Here is a 20,347-nt window from a genome sequence, read left to right as displayed (position 1 = left end):
ATAACCATGTAACACTATATTGCTGAGTATATTTGGGAGTTTCTTTAGTGGGGGGTTAATATGGCAACGTAACTGAAAGCTGATCGTTAGATTTGCAGCCAGTATGAATACAGTTGCTTATTAACTGTATTGTAGGCTAATATTAATCTAAAACTTGTCTGGTCCTGGATATCAAGTTGTCTTCAGCTAATGAATGTCAGATTTGTAAGAACAGTGTAACTCATCAGCTGGGTAATTGACACAGTTTAAGGGTATCTGGCTGTGAAGTATTGGGTTGTCCCACCATAATGAGTGTAGATGCATGATCTCCTGCTTGCTTTCCTGGATTTCCAGCTTTTCAATTTGTGATTTACTGGACTGTGCAAAAATCTTATGCAGCCATAGAAAATGATGTTTAAGTGATATTCATGTTGGTGTAAAACTTTGCTATTCTGTCTGATAAAGTGTGTCAGCTTGGCCATTTCAAACCCCCCCCCCTCCCCCCCCCCAAAGTCACCCAGTATTTGCAGCGACCGTCCAATATATCCTATTTTTAACGGGTTGGACTTATTATTTTCTTATTAGCTGGCTCGTAGTGTGGGCATGACAATAAGCAGTTATATAAAATTCATTCTGTTTCTTATGTGAATTTTATACATTAACCGCTAGTGGGTAATAATTAATAAAGTAAGTTTCTCTACTAACCTTCTTTAAACTCTGCATATGTATAACAATGAACGGCAGAGTGCTGGAGGACTGTGCGTTTCTGTCAGCTTCATGTGCTGCAGGGCCAGTGCGGTACAAGCACCTCTAGAGTGACATCTAACGAACAGCAACTTTCTATACCCAACAGTGAAAGTACAAGGCTGGCTTATGCTTCTGGTCAGTGTCAGAATCAGAATTCAATGCTTTGCTTCTTCATTGCAGGTGTTTGTGTTGCTGTTGATCTGACAGTAAATGGCAGCGTAGGAGGTTCAGTGGAGCTGCCTTCAGTCCTGGAGAGTATGAAATTAGAAGAATTTGACTTTCTGAAATGGATGTTTAATGGAAGGATCATAGCTGAAATGTCCAGTGGTCAGTTAAAAGTAAATCTTCATGCTCAGTTCAAAGGACGACTGCAGCTGAGCCCTGATTTCAGTCTAACAGTGAGGGAGCTGAGACTGGAGGACAGTGGGGAGTATCAGCGTGTAGGACTGAAGAAAGATGGTTCACAGATTTCCATGTATAAAATCCAGCTGCACGTTAATAGTAAGATATATAAAGCAGTAGACATATTCAGATATACTAAACTTTATTATTATTACTACTTTATTAATTACTATCCAAACAATTATGCATTTGCCATTGTTAGAGAGGTGTTCAGTGTTGTGCTTGTAATTATATCTGTATTGTTGTAAAGCTCATGTTCCCCAGCCTTGTACCCAGTGCTGCACAGACAGGCTCAAGCCCCCTGTGACCCTGACCAGGATAAGCAGTTAGGATGGATGATGTGAAGTTTAGGAGAAACATCATCTTATCCATCCTTCCATTTTCCATAACTGCTCATCTGCAGTGAGGAAACACAGGGCAGCCTAAGTGAAGGGACACCCTGGTTGGTCCATCACACAGCTCACATCTACAATAAAATGCTGGGGGCAGCTTAGTGATGCCAGTTTATACTGAGGAAGGAAGGCAGAGTGTCTGGTAGAATCACATGCAAACATCCCACAATCCTGGAGGCCTGAGGTCACAATGCTGCCCACTGTGCCACTGCACTGGTCTTCAAACATATTATTACCTGTAGAAATGTTGACAGCATCATTTTCTGTACTTATTCATTAGAGCCCATAACATCAGTGTGGATACAGCCAGAATACACCTGGGACCCAGAGAACCACACCTGCGCTGTGCGTTTGGTCTGCAACTCATCAGGAGGCCTGAGACCCTCTTACTCCTGGAGGATGAGGGATCAGACAGAGAGCAGCTCCAGGCTGCATTTCTTCCTTTCACCAGGAGAGGGCAATGTCACCATCACCTGCACTGCTGTTCATGCTGCTAGTCAGATGTCCAGTAATCATACAGTGAGGTGCATCCCCCCAGGTAATCAAACCACAGGTAACACAAGCTCACACATAATGACATCTGCATGTATAAACATATACCTGTAGCACTACAAAGAATTATACCCAGCCTAATCTTTTTTGAGTTAAGATATGTGTAAGTAACGGCCAGTGAACATGCTAAACCGATAAGGATTAGATAGAGGATGGAGCAGGTCAGTGACCATGACTGTCTGCAGGGTATCTGCTGGGCTTAAATGACAATGGCTTCCACACAAGCTCAGGAAATTTATCCTACACTTCTGTGTTTCACATCCAGCCATCCAGCCATCCATGCATGCTGATAAAATTCACAATTAACACAGACTTACATCTCTGGGATCAGGGTTTGAGTCTCCATGATGGCTCCATATATGCAGTTTGCATGTTCTCTCCATCTTGTCATGGCTTCCTCCTGCTAGTCCAGTCCACCCCCCCCCCCATGTAATTAATACCCATATAATGTATTTTTTTATGTCTTTGTTTTTTATTTAGGAAAAAGTGAGATATTCTATCCATTAGGGATTAGTCAAGATTTTCAAATAGTCATAGTGTCAAATAGTCATTCGATTATAATTAATAAATTAATTTGATTCAAAACATGCACATTGAAGGACCTCTTCAATAATAATAATAATAATCCACACACCTAAGATGATGAAGCATAAAGATAAGAGCTCTATGTCTCATACATGCATGTCCAAGCTGTGAATGCAGAAGATGCAGGAAACACCCAGAGAGGTTTTCTTCTTCCCATCTCCTTTACATTATTACTCTGATCCTTCTAGTGCCCCCTGTTGGCTGCTCGCCGTGTCTGCTGAAGATGGCAGTGTTCTCTGTGGGTCTGGTCATCATGGTGTCCGCTGTCATCACTGTCCACCTCAGGGAGAGATTCCACAGGTAAGTAAAGCAGCCAATCATTTCACCTCATTACAGCATTTATTAGTCATAATAATAATCACTCATTTACATCATCACCATTTCATTACAGGCAAAGAGAGCATGTCCAAGGGGCAGAGACAGAAGGAACTGCACCACCAGGTGGCAGACTGTAGGCGTCCTGGATCCATGTATCCCTGTATTCCTGTACACAGCAGCCTGTTTACCCCCAGCTTACACACCATGGTAACAATACTTATACTGGAAGGTCACTGTAAATTGAAAATATTCATTCATATCACATCTCAGTGTCATTTACTAGTTGGGTCAGTGGGTCCTAAAGATCAGTCCCCTTTGGATTCTCCTTAACCAGCTTGTATGAGGAGGGTCTGATACAAAGTAAATATTAGCATGACAGTTATGAGATGCATATCTTAAAATAACATATTTTTACCAGCCTGCGAACACTTTACAGCTAAAATCGACACTGTTTCTCCACATTTACATTCCACAGTGTTTTATAATGTTTTCTACTTGATCGTGTTTGTAATGAGGACTCTTACTTTTGTGAGTAGAACAGCAATCGAATTAAAGGTGCATGTATGTCAGTGTCGACACAGTTTGTCACTCTGCTCACCCTGAGCCTCACTGACCACATTCACTGATGATCAGGAAAACGATGCTGCATGCAGAGGTCAGCGCTTTGGTGTCTACAGCAATGTGCAGCGGGAGGCTGTGAGGGCAGCTCTAAGGTGGAACTGCTGGCTTTTGTGAAATAAAGCTTTGTTTGCACAACTACAATGGATTTATTTTTTTCTGCTCCATCTTGCTCTCCTTCTAAAATATACAGACATATAGGTGAGAGTGGCGAATGGGGTCAGAGTGCAAAGTAGGATATTTATCCTCTGGGTCATTCCTCGGTATCAAGGGCCCAAGGCTGATGTGACTATTCTCCTGACCAAAGGATTTGAACTGGCAACCTTCTGATCACGGGCACAAAGACCAGTCCTGCTGAGGGATTGACCCACTTGTCAGATCACCCTGGCAAGAGAGAAGGCCCCCAGTCCCCCCCCCCCCCCCATCTATATCAGCCCTTTATTCACCTGAGTGCCGGGTGTCATTCCCAGAGTCATTTTCCTGGTTATATTTACATACTTTAAAATCAATAACAGACAGTCAGAGATGGTGAGTAATCTGATGAGGGGAGTAAAGGCTGCATCATAGGAAAATCACTGACTGACAGGATTCTCAATATGTGACAAACGGAGGCAGCTTTAGCATGTCGATAGAGGGGCTGCTGAGCATCAGGACAATGGCAGCTTTCTGAGTGACTACAGAGGAGCCTTGGCTTGTATGTGCAGAGAGGACAGTTAGCAGGAAACTAACACATATATGACTATTATGTCATTCCACCGTCATTGTACAGCTACAATTGAATTCTTATACTGTGTATATAATATACTGTATATTTACATATATATATATATATGTATGCTATGTGTGTGCGTGTGTGTGTGTGTGTGTGTGTGTGTGTATGTGTGTGGACAATTGTCCCCCACAATATAATAAAAACATGATTTTTTGACATTGCAGAGACCATTTTTCAGGTCTCCACAAACCTCTGTGAATGCATTCACAATATTTTCTTTGGTTACTTATGGTTTAGATTACGGCTGGATAGGGGTTAAGGTCTTCATGTTGTGATTAGAGTCCCCACTTCAAAATAATTACAAACCTGTGTGTTTATCTGTATGTATAAATAGACAAATAGATAGAGGCAAAGATAAATAGATAGAGGCATAAATCAGAAATTCAGATGAAGATAAATACGATAAACTAAAATAAATTTACCCTCTATACAGTATACAGTACAATGTACAATATACAGTCAGTAATACAAAAACGCATAAAAACCAGTAACAGTGATGTAAAGTGAGGAAGTGCATTCTAGAGCAGCTTTTGAGTGCAAAAAGACAGTTGGTAGGTAGTCCCTTGGTAGGTAGTGACTAGTTATTGTCCAGAGGCAGGTAGTGGACAGCATCTTGACAGCCTGGTGGATGAAGCTTTTGCACAGTCTTGTGGAGCGGGCCGGGGGGCTCCGGTACCTTCTCCCTGAGGGGAGGAGGCTGAAGAGGGAGTGTGAGGGGTGAGAGGAGTCGTCAGCAATGCTGATGGCTCTGCAGGTGAGGAGGGTCTGGAATATGTGCTTGAGGGAAGGCAGTGGGGCACCGATGATCTTACTCACTGCATCCACTAGGCTTTGCAGGGATTTCCTACAGGAGGCAGTGCAGCCTCCATACCACACAGAGGTGCAGCTGGGTGAGGCGTCAACCAATCGCAGGGCACACTTACACACCATTCACTCATACACCATTCACTCACACATGCACACCTAGGGGCAATTTAGTAATGTTAATTAGCGTCGGCATGTTTGTGGAGGGGGAGGGGAACCGGAGTACTAACAGACAACCCCATGACAACATGGGGAGAACATGCAAACTCCACATACATGGATCCCTGGTAGAGATTTGAACCCAGAACCCAGTGCTAACCACCACACCAGCATGCAGACGCCATTGAGATATTCAAAATATCCTAAAATAAAAAATATTTGAGATGAAAATCTACATTCAAATAACTTGTTAAAAACAAGTTAATACTGGTGGGCGGTGTGTGGCTCAGGTTAAGCTTCACTTCCTGTGGTGGTTGCAGGTTCGAGGCCTGGCCTTGGCTGTTAACCCTCCAAGATGCTGCAGGGATGCCAAGTAAATGTGCTTGGACCCTAGATTCACTTTCAACTCTGTGTGTATATATGTGAATGAAAAGGATGTTTGTGTGTGAGTGTGTGTGTGTGTGTGTGTGTGTGTGTGTGCGTGTGTGTGGGGGTATATGTACATTTAAAAATCGTTCTTATAAATCTTTTTACCACTTTAAATACCTCCCAGTTATCTTGACCAAATGACCAAATGCTGTCAGTTGTGCCTATTCTTATTTCTCCTGCAATGATATATTCTCTGGCTATAGACATAGAAACAGCTCCCCCCACTGGTTTGTTTGCTAACTGTATCCAGAGCATCCTTTTGTTTGCACTGGGTAGTCCAGTTTCTTCTCAGTGACCAAACACATGAAGTTCAATGAATTGGTAACACCGAACTGCCCACAGTGAGTGTCTTCACTGTGATGGACTTGCATCCCATCCAGGGTGTCCCCAGCGGCCCCACCGCGGTGAGCAGTAACCCTGGTCCAACTTGTGTCCATCACTGGCATGTGTGCACCAATAGAAGGGAAGAGGTGCTTCAGCATTACGTTAATGGGTTGACCACAGGCCGAGAAGTGTGACTAGCCTAAATTCATGACCCCTGCATCATTGGACTTGACGTTCTCTCTCGTCTGGGGGCTCGTTTTAATGTATCCAAGATCACACTCCACCTTGACATGACCACAGCAACCCTACAGGAAAATCCCAGGGCAGGATATTGGTATCGGGGACTCAGTGTAGATGTACTGCCCCATCCACGTGAAGGAGCGGCCACCCAAGCTGGACAGCAATTACAGAGGACCGGGGGAGCTGCTCCAGCAACTCCAATGCTGTTTATCACCTGCGGCTGCCCAAGTGCTGAAAGCTGTGCTCCTGCACCGGGAGGGATTGGCACTGTACCACAGCCCTGCCCCAGCTGACCCCTCTGCAGCAGCTGGGGGGAAAGGAAGGTACATCGGGGGCTGTGGGGACTGTGACACATTAGCCACGGTAACATCACCAGCCCTTTTTCTGCTGAGGGATATTGAATTGGATATGGGGGATGCCAGTGGCCACTGACCCTTAATCACGCAGTGTGATGCTGTACAGCCAGTCAGCAAGGAGTACTGGCCTTGGGTCACACTGCCAGTCTGTGTAATCTGTAAGTTAATGTGTGTACCTGTGAATTTACATTGAAAATAATAAGTGTTATAACCATGTAATGTTTTCCCATGGAGTGCATGTGTTTTCATTAGCATTTCATTCTGAGTTTTAGTGTGAATGCTGTGTAATTTGCTGGCTTCCCTGTCTGTCTCACTGTTAGTTTAACACTGGTAGTGAGCTGGTGTTAAAGCAGAACTTCTGGTTTAAAAGAGCTGCAAAATGACCCACAAACTCATCAGCAGAGGCAGTTATTACTCGAGTTTTAAGTCCTATATGTCATTAGAACTGTCATATGGTCTGAATGTTTTGCCTTTTTTATTCTACCGCTTTATAGTCACTTTGTGCTGCATGCTCTCACATTGGAACATGTATATTGTGTGCTGCAAACACTGCATCTTTCGACGGTTCCCATCAGCAAGTCACAGGAAGTGATGTTAGTTGTGTCGGTCAGCTACAGAGTCTGTTTAGGGGTCTACTGTGGACACGCCATTCGTGTTGCTAGATCTTAGTGATTATATACAGTTTCTGTAAGGGGGGCTGAGGTGAGGTATGAAGCTGAGACACGGCTCTGCTAACATTTACAGGGAAACCACAAGCTCACCTAGGAACACTGATGCTAACACAGTAACTTCCTGTATAAAACTTTCAAGTCAGTCACTGCTATAGACTTGGCTATATTTCCAGTCACTGTCCTATTAAGATTGTCAGCTGGTCATGTTGCACAGTTTCCTTCCGCCTTAAGCTTACTTTGATCGGTCGCTTTTTTGTTTTTGTAAACAACAAGTTTGTTTTTGAAAGCAAAATATTTTTTATGCAATACTTCCAGTCGTCCTATAATAATGGAAAACATGAACCTAATGCCACATGCTGTTGGAAAAAACCCTCCGTTACTCCAATATCTATGAAATGGCCACATAATTGAAATGACCATCGTAATGGTTGTTAACACTCTACCTGAAGCTGTCATCTCTAATGCGTTATAGATACCTTCATAATGCATTACAAAGCATCTACTATAAGAGTCACTATAGGAATTAATGAAGTAGTACAGCATCTTTCTATTAACCGTCATATGGCATTATAATATTGATTATAATACTTCATAATCTGTGGTCTATGTTTTCATCTATACTATATTTCACATACCTTCATAATGCATTACACAGCATCCTTAATCTCACCAGTAGCTCCCCCATCAACCAGCCCAACATGGGAGAATCTGGAGGATACCCTGCTGGAGGATCGAGAGTGGGACCCATCAATCCATACATTCATCTTGGCATGTGCCCCCATTTGCCTGGTAACAAGGTCCGGCAGGAATCCCATGTTTTCCAGTTCCAGGGAATCTGTGACCCCGGGGACAATGTAGGAGATCCCTGGAATGGTTATCCATGTCCTAGTGGGGACACTGGTGCCACAAATCCCATTCAAGCTGCCAAGACTGGCTCTGGTTCTGCTCACTGCCATCCTCCAGCTTGTCTATAAACAGCAGCGCCAGCGTCCTCACGGCTCTCCTCCTCTGGACCTTCCAGGACCTTGCCTACAGGCTGGGCCCAGGCTCCTCTGGACCACATCAATGGGCTGAACCTGCGGCAGCCAGCGCTCACTAGCCATTGGCTGCCTCCCATAGGCTTCGGGGGCAATCCAGGAGATTTCCACTCCCGCTGTTTATTCCTGACTTCCTGTTCTAACATTCTTTTGTACCTCTGTTTTACCCCAGATTGTGCCCTTTCTATGCACCTTCCATATCATCTTTCTGGTCCCCGAATAGTGTCTCCCTGTCTGTGCCACCAAGTCCTGCTCCTCCATTATTTTTCTCAGTGTTCCTCTTTCTGTCTGCTCTGCACTGGTGTGGTCTTTTGATTCTGTCTCTCCTTCACCTTTGGACACTGGCCCTGTCTTCATCCTTCCTGTTCCCTTGGTTCCGGTGATGCCTGTTTTTTCCCCATATTCTCAGCCTTGTTTGGTGTCTGTCCCGCATCCCTTGTCCTGTCCGGGGTTCTGTCTGTCCCTGGTGTGCACATGACCAGGGGGGTGGTACTGTCAGGACCTGTCTGTCATGTTCCCATATGGCCAGCAGTGGTCGCTACTGGCCATTCAGTTTCCTCTCGCTTCTCTTTATTACTCACAACTGCCTCTCGTTCGTCCCTCATACTGAACTGAACATTAAGAAGCACACAGAATCCAAAGACAATAATTGAGAAATGCTAATATTTTTCAGTTGGCATTTATATATCAATTATTTTGTGTATATCAATACGGACTTGTCCTGTGCTCTGCAGTTAATCGTTGACATTGCATGTGTCGTTCTTGCCAATGTTTGGAGTTTGTTGTGATCCCTTTTAATTGTTCCTCATTACCCCTTTTGTTTGGTCCCTCGTGGTCCATTGGTTGGTGTTCAACTTTGTTTAAAATAAAACCCTCCATATTCAAATCACAAGCCCTTTTGTGGATCGTCACTTTGTTCCTGCTTCCCGACGTGACCATTCATGACATGTTTATAGATTCTTATAAGCTGGGCATTTATCGAACATGTTACTGAATGATGACATTAGAGAATCCAAATACAACAATTGAGAAATACTAATACCTTCTGGCTGCTATTTATAGGTCAGTGTTCTAATACCTTGGCTGTCAAAGAAGGAAGTAGCTTTTTTTGTGCTCCTCACTAGAAACAACTTACAGAAAAGTGCATGAAACAGTTCAGTGTAGTGATATGCAGTAATGCTCATCTTAAAAAGTCTCCTACTCATTTCTGGTAAGTTTTAAACTGCTTTTAAATGTGATACTTGTGGAACCAGGTATATTGGCAACTGCTTCTTGTTCATAGAATAAGAGGAAAATGTACTTGTTTGCTAATTTCTTTTCTTGTGATGCTTGTATTCCGGACAGCTAGGGAAGTTGGAATGTTATGGCTTTTGTGATAGAATAGAGTTTCTTGGCTGTATTATGAGTTGGTTCGCAAATCGCAAATTTCACAGAGAATTTCATATGTGTTCTATTTGTTCATTCATTGATTTATATAATATCTACTTGTATAACAGAGTAACTGTAGTGGTAGTAGGTGGTGTTATGAACTTGCAGTAGTAAAATTTGTATGTTTTTGAACATTATTTGCTAAAAGACTGAAAATTGCATATCAAAAGCAAATACTCTACATCAAGAACAAAAGTAAAACTGACTGTGTGATTTTAAAGCCACATTATGTCTGGCCATGAAGACACATATAAATTAACACATGATATGGTAGGACTGTGACAAAGACTAACATACTGGTAAATCCACAAATGTCACATAATTCTCTGTAGACGACTGGGAAAGAACGAGTCTGTCCGTGTTGAATATTTAAAATATTCTCAAAATAAAAGGAAATAGAACTCCTTATTGAGTCAGAGAATGGGGGAAAAACTGCATGCTTAGCATAAAATGATCACCTATATATTACATATAAAAACAGTTAGCAAACAACCAAACTAATTAATTATCGCAATAACCATGTAACACTATATTGCTGAGTTTATTTGGGAATTTCTTTAGTGGGGGGTTAATATGGTAACGTAACTGAAAGCTGATCATTATATTTGCAGCCAGTATGAACACAGTTGCTTATTAACTGTATTGTAGGCTAATATTAATCTAAAACTTGTCTGGTCCTGGATATCAAGTTGTCTTCAGCTAATGATTGTCAGATTTGTAAGAACAGTGTAACTCATCAGCTGGGTAATTGACACAGTTTAAGGGTGTCTGGCTGTGAAGTTTTGGGTGTCCCACCATAATGAGTGTATATGCATGATCTCCTGCTTGCTTTCCTGGATTTCCAGCTTTTCAATTTGTGATTTACAGGACTGTGCAAAAATCTTATGCAGGCATAGAAAATGATGTTTAAGTGATATTCATGTTGGTGTAAAACTTTGCTATTCTGTCTGATAAAGTGTGTCAGCTTGGCCATTTCAACCCCCCCCCCCCCCCCCCCCCCCCCGTATTTGCAGGGACCGTCCAATATATCCATGTATTTTTAACGGGTTGGACTTATTATTTTCTTATTAGCTGGCTCGTAGTGTGGGCATGACAATAAGCAGTTATATAAAATTCATTCTGCTTCTTATGTGAATTTTATACATTAACCGCTAGTGGGTAATAATTAATAAAGTAAGTTTCTCTACTAACCTTCTTTAAACTCTGCATATGTATAACAATGAACGGCAGAGTGCTGGAGGAATGTGCGTTTCTGTCAGCTTTTTACACCAATTTGTTTCATGATTCGGGCGCAATGCAAAAAAAGTTACATAACATTCATTCTACTTCTTATGTGAATTTTACATATTAACTGCTAGTATGAAAAACCACTAGTGGGTAATATTACATTACATCTCTATACAAACTGTCCTTAACATCTGTATATGTATAAAAAAAACAAAGAGTGCTGGAGGAATGTACATTTGTATCAGCTTCATGTGCTGCAGGGCCAGTGCGGTACAAGCACCTCTAGAGTGACATCTAACGAACAGCAACTTTCTATACCCAAATAGTGAAAGTACAAGGTTGGCTTATGCTTCTGGTCAGTGTCAGAATCAGAATTCAATGCTTTGCTTCTTATTGCAGGTCTTTGTGTTGCTGTTGGTCTGACAGTGAATGACAACGTGGGAGAAACAGTGGAGCTGCCTTCAGTCCTGGAGAGTATGAAATTAGAAGAATTTGACTTTCTGATATGGATGTTTAATGGATGGATCATAGCTGAAATGTCCAGTGGTCAGTTAAAAGTAAACCTTCATGCTCAGTTCAAAGGACGACTGCAGCTGAGCCCTGATTTCAGTCTAACAGTGAGGGAGCTGAGACTGGAGGACAGTGGGGAGTATCGGCGTGTAGGAAGGAAGAAAGGTGGTTCACAGATTCCCACGTATAAAATCCAGCTGCACGTTTATGGTAAGATATTTCACATGAATGTACTATGCAGTATGTGAATGAATCTGCATAGGTATTTAGGTATACTAAACATTAATATATGACTATTCAAGCAATTATATATTTGCGCATCTTTGAGAGGTGCTCAGTGTTGTGTTTGTAATTCTATTTGTATTAATTAGTAATTAATAATTAATTAATAATTCATTATTAAGCTGATGTTCCCCAGCCTTGTACCCTGTGCCGCACAGACAGGCTCTAGGCCCCTTGTGACCCTGACCAGGATAAGCAGTTAGGATGGATGATGTGAAGTTTAGGAGAAACATCATCTTATCCATCCTTCCATTTTCCATAACTGCTCATCTGCAGTGAGGAAACACAGGGCAGCCTAAGTGAAGGGACACCCTGGTTGGTCCATCACACAGCTCACATCTACAATAAAATGCTGGGGGCAGCTTAGTGATGCCAGTTTATACTGAGGAAGGAAGGCAGAGTGTCTGGTAGAATCACATGCAAACATCCCACAATCCTGGAGGCCTGAGGTCACAATGCTGCCCACTGTGCCACTGCACTGGTCTTCAAACATATTATTACCTGTAGAAATGTTGACAGCATAATTTTCTGTACTTATTCAGTAGAGACCCCCATAACATCAGTGTGGATACAGTCAGAATACACCTGGGACCCAGAGAACCACACCTGCACTGTGCGTTTGGTCTGCAACTCATCAGGAGGCCTGAGACCCTCTTACACCTGGAGGATGAGGGATCAGACAGAGAGCAGCTCCAGGCTGCATTTCTTTCTTTCACCAGGAGAGGGCAATGTCACCATCACCTGCACTGCTGTTCATGCTGCTAGTCAGATGTCCAGTAATCATACAGTGAGGTGCATCCCCACTGGTGATCAAACCACAGGTAACACAAGCTCACACATAATGACATCTGCATGGATAAACATATAACACTTACAAAGAATTATACCCAGCCTAATCTTTTATGAGTTAAGATATGTGTAAGTAATGGCCAGTGAACATGCTAAACCGATAAGGATTAGATAGAGGATGGAGCAGGTCAGTGACCATGACTGTCTGCAGGGTATCTGCTGGGGTTAAATGACAATGGCTTCCAGACAAGCTCAGGAAATTTATCCTACACTTCTGTGTTTCACATCCAGCCATCCATGCATGCTGATAAAATTCACAATTAACACAGACTTACATCTCTGGGATCAGGGTTTGAGTCTCCATGATGGCTCCATATATGGAATTTGCATGTTCTCTCCATCTTGTCATGGCTTCCTCCTGCTAGTCCAGTCCACCCCCCCCCCCCATGTAATTAGTACCCATGTACTGTATTTTTTCATGTCTTTGTTTTTTATTTAGGAAAAAGTGAGATATTCTATCCATTAGGGATTAGTCAAGATTTTCAAATACTCATAGTGTCAAATAGTCATTTGATTATAATTAATAAATTAATTTGATTCAAAACATGCACATTGGGGGACCTCTTCAATAATAATAATAATAATAATAATAATAATAATCCACACACCTAACCCTAACCCTAACCCCACAATGACATGGGGAGAACATGCAACCTCCACTCACATGTAATCCAGGCGGAGACTCAAACCCGGGTCCCTGAGGCGTGAAGTAGCAGTGCTAACCACTGCACCACCATGCTGCCCCTATAACGATCATAATAATAATAATAATAATCCACACACACCTAAGATGATGAAACATAAAGATAAGAGCTCTATGTCTCATACATGCATGTCCAAGCTGTGAATGCAGAAGATGCAGGAAACACCCAGAGAGGTTTTCTTCTTCCCATCTCCTTTACATTATTACTCTGATCCTTTTAATGCCTCCAGTTGGCTTCTCGCTGTGTCTGCTGAAGATGGCAGTGTTCTCTGTGGGTCTGGTCATCATGGTGTCTGCTGTCATCACTGTCCACCTCAGGGAGAGATTCCACAGGTAAGTAAAGCAGCCAATCAATTAATCTCATCACAGCATTTATTAGTCATAATAATAATCACTCATTTACATCATCACCTGAATGTCCATGGCTCTTTCATTACAGGCAAAGAGAGCCTGTCCAAGGGGCAGAGACAGAGGGAACTGCAGCACCGGGTGGAAGACTGTAGGCGTCCTGGATCCCTGGATCCCTGTATCCCTGTATCCCTGTACACAGCAGCCTGTTCACTGTAAATTGGAAATATTAATTCATATCACATCTGGGTCATTTACTAGTTGGGTCAGTGGGTCCTAAAGATCAGTCCCCTTTGGATTCTCCTTAACCAGCTTGTATGAGGAGGGTCTGATACAAAGTAAATATTAGCATGACAGTTATGAGATGCATATCTTAAAATAACATATTTTTACCAGCCTGCGAACACTTTACAGCTAAAATCAACACTGTTTCTCCACATTTACATTCCACAGTGTTTTATAATGTTTTCTACTTGATCGTGTTTGTAATGAGGACTCTTACTTTTGTGAGTAGAACAGCAATCGAATTAAAGGTGCATGTATGTCAGTGTCGACACAGTTTGTCACTCTGCTCACCCTGAGCCTCACTGACCACATTCACTGATGATCAGGAAAACGATGCTGCATGCAGAGGTCAGCGCTTTGGTGTCTACAGCAATGTGCAGCGGGAGGCTGTGAGGGCAGCTCTAAGGTGGAACTGCCGGCTTTTGTGAAATAAAGCTTTATTTGTACAACTACAATGGATTTATTTTTTTCTGCTCCATCTTGCACTCCTTCTAAAATATACAGACATATAGGTGAGAGTGGCGAATGGGGTCAGAGTGCAAAGTAGGATATTTATCCTCTGGGTCATTCCTCGGTATCAAGGGCCCAAGGCTGATGTGACTATCCTCCTGAACAAAGGATTTGAACTGGCAACCTTCTGATCACGGGCACAAAGACCAGTCCTGCTGAGGGATTGACCCACTTGTCAGATCACCCTGGCAAGAGAGAAGGCCCCCAGTTCCCCCCCCCCCCCCCTCCATCTATATCAGCCCCTTATTCACCTGAGTGCCGGGTGTCATTCCCAGAGTCATTTTCCTGGTTATATTTACATACTTTAAAATCAATATCAGACAGTCTGTCGTAGCAAATCCTTTTAACAAGAATGGACAAGACGTCAATAATGGAAAATGACAAGTCTTTATGTTAGACTTCAAAATTTGGTGTACAACACAAACTACAACAAAGTTAATGGCTTCTCAAAGTTCGCCTCTCCAGACTTCCTTATTTTGCGTGAGCTGAGATCCCGCTCTTCGTCTTCTCAAAGGATCATGGGAAATGCAGTTTTCTAGCATCAACATAATACACTGACTTAAACATACTCTCAATAACTGTATTTCTTACAAATCAATGAAATATAATTGTATAACTGTCAGTCAATCAAGTATGCATAACAATAAATCCATTTAACAGCAATAAAGTTACAACATTCTCCCCCCCGATGAACTACTTGTTCATCTAAATCTCTAAATTATACAACAACTGAATCGGCCTTCTCAACAAGGTTCCTGTGGTAGTACGAACTAGACAAGACCTCCCAAGACCATCTCGGCCAGGAAACAGCTCTTCAATTCTTCCAAGTTTCCAGACTTGTCTGGGCAGGTTGTCTTGTTCAATGAGCACAACATCACCCAGTTTCAGAGGGGTGGACCTTGATGGACCACAGTGATGCGCTGACTTCAGTTCCATTAAATAGTCCTTGCGCCAGGTGTTCCAGAAGTTAGTCATAAGCCTCTGCCTGTACTTCCATCTTCGAGTGATGTCATCCCTTTTAAGCGTTTGATGATGAATGTCGCCTGGAAATGTCTTAGGCGGTAGAGACGTCAGTCGTTTGCCAACCAGGAAATTGGCTGGTGTCAGTGGTTGTGGCTCATCTACCTCATTGTGTACAAAGGTCAAAGGTCTAGAATTCAGGGTAGCCTCAACCTCCGTTAGTACAGTGCACAGTTCTTCAAAGTTGAGGGACGCCTTGCCTAGAACCCTTTTGAGACAAGTTTTCACTGATCGGACAAGTCGCTCCCAGAATCCTCCCCACCAAGCTGCTCGCTCTGCGATGAACTTCCAAGTGATCCCTCTCTGTGTGAAGAACTGCAATAACTGCGGATCTTTGATGTTCTTCCAAAGCTCTTTCAAGTCTTGGTCTGCTCTCTTAAATGTTTTAGCATTGTCAGAATAGATGACTCGGCATAATCCTCTCCTAGCAATGAATCTTTTCAATGCTAACAGAAATGCCTCTGTTGACTGATCTGAAACCAACTCTAAATGTACAGCTCTGGTAACAGCACAAGTAAACAAAGCAATGTATGATCTTTTTACAGAGCCATCCGCCTTCACATAAAGTGGCCCAGCAAAATCCACGCCTGTGACTTCAAATGGTGGTGATTCAGATATTCGGTCCTTAGGCAAAGGTGCAGTGGGTTGTTGTCCAGCTTTCGCCTTGTGTTTCTTACACACTGTGCATCTGGCCACAATGCTCTTGACCATCTGCCTAGCACGGATGATCCAGTATCTCTCTCTCACTTGTACGAGAGTGTCTCTTACTCCTGAGTGCATCACACTTTCGTGACAGTCCTGTATCAGTAGTTCTGATAATCTATGTTTGTTAGGCAGAATCCAAGGATGTTGCTCTCTGAATGTAAAGTTGGACTGCTGCAGCCTTCCTCCAACACTTAGCAGCTCATGTTCATCAAAGAATGGCTTAAGCTCTTGGATCTTACTGCCGTGCCTTGCAGTTTTTCCTGCCTTCAGTAGCTGGACCTCCTGACTGAAACCCTGATGTTGAGCAACCTTAATCCAGTACCTTTCAGCTTCAAGAAGCTCATCTGCAGTCAGATCACCATATAAATTTGATGTTGTTGGTTTAGCATTGTTTATGAATCTTCTGATCCATGCTGTCACTCTAAGAACCCTTTTCAGTTTGCTATACCTTTCAACCTCCAGTACTGGTTCATAAGCACGGGTATCATTGACAGTAAGCTGTACAGTGACTTTATAACTGGATTTAAGTTCTACATTCACTTCATCTGAAATGTCTCCACCACCAGTCTGTGGTGTCTGCTCGGTTGATGGAGGAACACTGGGACCATTCCACCATAGCTGGTTCTGTATCAATGTCTCAACTGTTTGTCCCCTTGTCGGAAAATCAGCTGGATTTATCTTTCCTGAGATGTGTGACCACGAAGCTGGATTGGTAAGTGTCTGGATCTCAATCACTCTGTTCGCAACAAATGGTTTCCACCTTTGAGCAGAGCTGCAAATCCAGTGCAGCACGATCATGGAGTCAGTCCACATTTTTATTTGAGTCTGTTCCATTTTCAAGTAGGTGCTTAAGTTGTCTGCCAGCCTCGCTCCAATCGCAGCTCCCATGAGCTCCAGACGTGGCAGAGTCATTCTTTTTAGAGGAGCCACCCTGGATTTGGAAGCGACAAGGCTCATTGTTGTTTCTCCGTCTTGTGTTTTGCCTTGCAGATAAGCCACAGCACTGTAAGCCTTCTCGCTAGCATCACAGAATATATGCAGTTTCAACTCATGCTTGTTTTCTTGCTGCATGTCTATTTTGTACCACCTTGGTATGGCAAGCTTGTGTAACTGGGTCAGTTCTGAACACCACTGTTGCCATTCTTGGTTTAGATCTGGTGGCAGTTTCTCGTCCCATGAGAGTCCTCTTTCCCACATCTCTTGGAACATGCACTTAACTCTGATGGTAAAGGGATTCAAGAAGCCCAGTGGATCATAAACACGTGCTGATGACTGTAACACGCTTCTTTTCGTGCCTTTCGTTTCTGTTAGAAGGCTCACTAGTGATTTGAGGTCAAAGGTGATATCGTCGGTCGCCGGCCTCCACACTAGCCCAAGTACTTTCAGCACTGTTCCATTTGTTTCAGGCGCCATCATGTAGTTCACTGAACTCTCCTCCCATTTTTTCTTCAGTTCGTCTGAGTTCGTCATCCATTTGCAGAGCTCCATACCCGCAGTAGCCAGCATTTGTTTGGCAGCTGTTGTTACATGGTATGCCTCTTCAACGGTATGCTCGTTTGAAATAAAATCATCCACGTAAAGTGACTCCTTTATTGTATTTATAACTTGTGGTTGTTCGGTTTCATATTGTTTCAGGTGTCTTTGGATTGTAGCGGCAAGCAGAAATGGGCTTGGTGTTGCCCCAAACACCACTCTTGTCATCCGCAAAATGCGCAGCTGATCATTCTCTTCCCATGTTGGTGGACCTGAGAACCACAAGAATCTGACTGCATCTCTGTCCTTTTCTGCTAGGCGTATTTGCAGGAAGGCCTGTTTTATGTCTGCTAGGAATGCGATTTTGTGTCGTCTAAATCTGATGAGAACACTGAGCAGATCTGGATTCAGGTTTGGCCCTTTAAGTAAGCAGTCATTCAGAGACGGACAGCCATCTTCATGGGACGATGCATCAAAAACTACTCTTAATTTGGTTGTCGCCTTGTCTTCTCTGAGCACTGCATGGTGTGGCATATAATATTTTACAGTGTCTGCACCTTCACTGCCTTGTGGCACATCCTCTGCAATGTTCTGCTCTAAATAGTCTTCCACCACATGATTATATCTGCTAAACAAAGTCACATCCCTCTTGAATCTTTTCTTTAGACCTTCAAACCGTTTTTTGGCAATTCTGTAGTTGTCGGGAAGCTCCGCTGCTTCTGGTTTCCATGGCAACTGTACTTGGTACCTTCTGTCCTGATAAGTTGCCGTTCTCTCAAACATCTGTAGAGTCTCATTTTCTATTGGGTCCTGTGCTATCTCATTTGTGATACCCAAAGACTCAATTTCCCAGAATGCCTTCAGCTGTTTAGAGAGAACTACATCTTCTCCCAAGGGATTGAACATGCAAGTTGCCTCAGTAATGCTTGATGCAGACACTGGTCCCTGTACAGACCAACCAAAGGTACTTTCCAATGCCACCAATGCTTCTGTTAGTCTCTCAAACTTCCCTGTCACTATCTGCCAATAGTAGTCAGCTCCGATGAGGACAGCGAGCTCGGGTTCTCCATCACTTCCTAGGAAGTCTGCTAGTTGGAGTCCTCTTTTCTTGAGTTCATGCTGAATCTGTTCACCAGGGACCTTCATTACCGCTGAGCACACTTGTGGGGTTTCCACAGCTTCTATTTCGATTTTCTGATTAGGATCCCAGATGTTCTGCAGCATGACCCTAACTGTATTGCGTTGTGACCTTGTGGGAACAGAAGAGCCAAATGTATGTAGTGTGAGTGTCTCTTGTCTTATTATTGGCAATTTTAAGCGCTTCACCAAGCTTTCATGGATGAAACTTCTCTGACTGCCTCCATCCAGTAAGCAACGAGCTATTTCCTTGTCTGATGGGCCTCCAACCCATGCCTTCACAGTCTGTAGCAACACAGCTTTCTGTTCACCTGATTTACTTTTCACTGGATAGGGAAGGACTGAGGAAACTACTGTCTCCCTTGATTCAGATCCAGATAGGGACTGCACAGCAACCCTTTCACCAGTGCACACAGCAACGTGATGTCTCCTTCCACATTTCTCACAGGACACATTCTTCATCCTACAGAATTTTGCAATGTGCTTCTGGCCTAGACACACAAAACATCTTCCCATTCCCTTTAACTTGTCCTTTCTTTCAACAATGTCATAGTTTGGGCAGTTTTCTGATTTGTGTTCAGCCCCATCACAGAATAAACAGTTGACTTGTTTCTGGCTAGCTGTGTGCAGTGCAGCAGCAGATTGCATGCTAGGTCTTTTAAACCTTTCATTGAACGATAACTTGTATTGCTTGTTCTCCATCTTCTGTGGAGTGTATGATTTCGTCATTTGAAGTGCTCTTTCCCTACTTTGAACTTCCTTCTGTAAAAAGGTGACTATTTCAGACACCTTCCATTCCTCATCCTCTTTTCTCTGACGGCTATATTCAAGTGCAATGTCATCTGGAATCATTTTCAGGAGTATTGGGCATAGTAGGCCTCCATATCTTTCTGACACTACGCCTAGTGATTCCAAATTTCTAATTTGAACTTCACATTCATCATATAGCTGTCTCAAAGCGTGTACATCATAGGATTTTTTAACAGGTGTTAGGTTAAGTAGTTTTGACATGTGAGCACTAATCACCATATCCTTCCTTCCAAATCTGTTTTGCAGTAACTCAACTGCATTGTCATAATTCTCATCTGTCAATGTTAGCCCTGCTACTGCCTTTGCTGCCTGTCCAGTAAGATATGTTTTCAGATATGTAAACTTTTCTCCTTTACACAGTGCTTCGTTTTGGTGAATAGCAGCTTCATATTGGCTCCAAAACTCTTGCCACAAGCTGACATCGCCATCATATTTGTGAATTATCAGCTTCGGTAGCTTTACTGTTGCTCTCTGCGTTGATGAGCTAGCGTCACTCACCCTTTGATGTGACGCTCCACGGAGCGAGTCCTCCCTTTGCCTAATCATGCGCTGTGCGCGGCTCTTGGACAACATGATACGCTCCTTATATTCTTCTGAGGTTTCAACCTCCATCTCCAAGTCATCCAGTGCAGTTTGGCGTTCTATTTCACCATCTAAATCAAGCAAGCTGTGCTC

At 43.0% G+C, this 20,347-nt stretch overlaps 3 protein-coding genes across 3 annotated transcripts in view; all 3 read left to right on the top strand.

Annotated features, from left to right (window-relative positions):
• Positions 1-3,950, top strand: part of LOC125704847 (uncharacterized) — a 38,435-nt gene extending 34,485 nt beyond the window's left edge. Inside the window, exon 5 of the mRNA XM_048970981.1 lies at positions 3,631-3,950. The gene's annotated coding sequence lies outside the window, so the exon portion shown is untranslated. The remainder of the gene's footprint in view (positions 1-3,630) is intronic.
• LOC125704837 (uncharacterized) overlaps positions 1-20,347 on the top strand; it is a 111,265-nt gene that overhangs the window by 23,559 nt on the left and 67,359 nt on the right. The window contains exon 2 of the mRNA XM_048970942.1: positions 11,440-11,760. Within this exon, the coding sequence (XP_048826899.1) occupies positions 11,440-11,760 (321 nt within the window). The remainder of the gene's footprint in view (positions 1-11,439; positions 11,761-20,347) is intronic.
• The window catches only part of LOC125704859 (SLAM family member 5-like), a 75,016-nt gene that overhangs the window by 10,332 nt on the left and 44,337 nt on the right, over positions 1-20,347 (top strand). Inside the window, exons 2-3 of the mRNA XM_048970998.1 lie at positions 1,801-2,058; positions 2,846-2,957. Of these exons, the coding sequence (XP_048826955.1) occupies positions 1,801-2,058; positions 2,846-2,957 (370 nt within the window). The remainder of the gene's footprint in view (positions 1-1,800; positions 2,059-2,845; positions 2,958-20,347) is intronic.

This window comes from Brienomyrus brachyistius, chromosome 12, assembly GCF_023856365.1.
Source record: "Brienomyrus brachyistius isolate T26 chromosome 12, BBRACH_0.4, whole genome shotgun sequence".
Lineage (NCBI taxonomy): Eukaryota > Metazoa > Chordata > Actinopteri > Osteoglossiformes > Mormyridae > Brienomyrus > Brienomyrus brachyistius.
The sequence above is the reverse complement of the archived record's forward strand: the minus strand, read 5'-3'. Positions and strand labels throughout refer to the sequence as shown.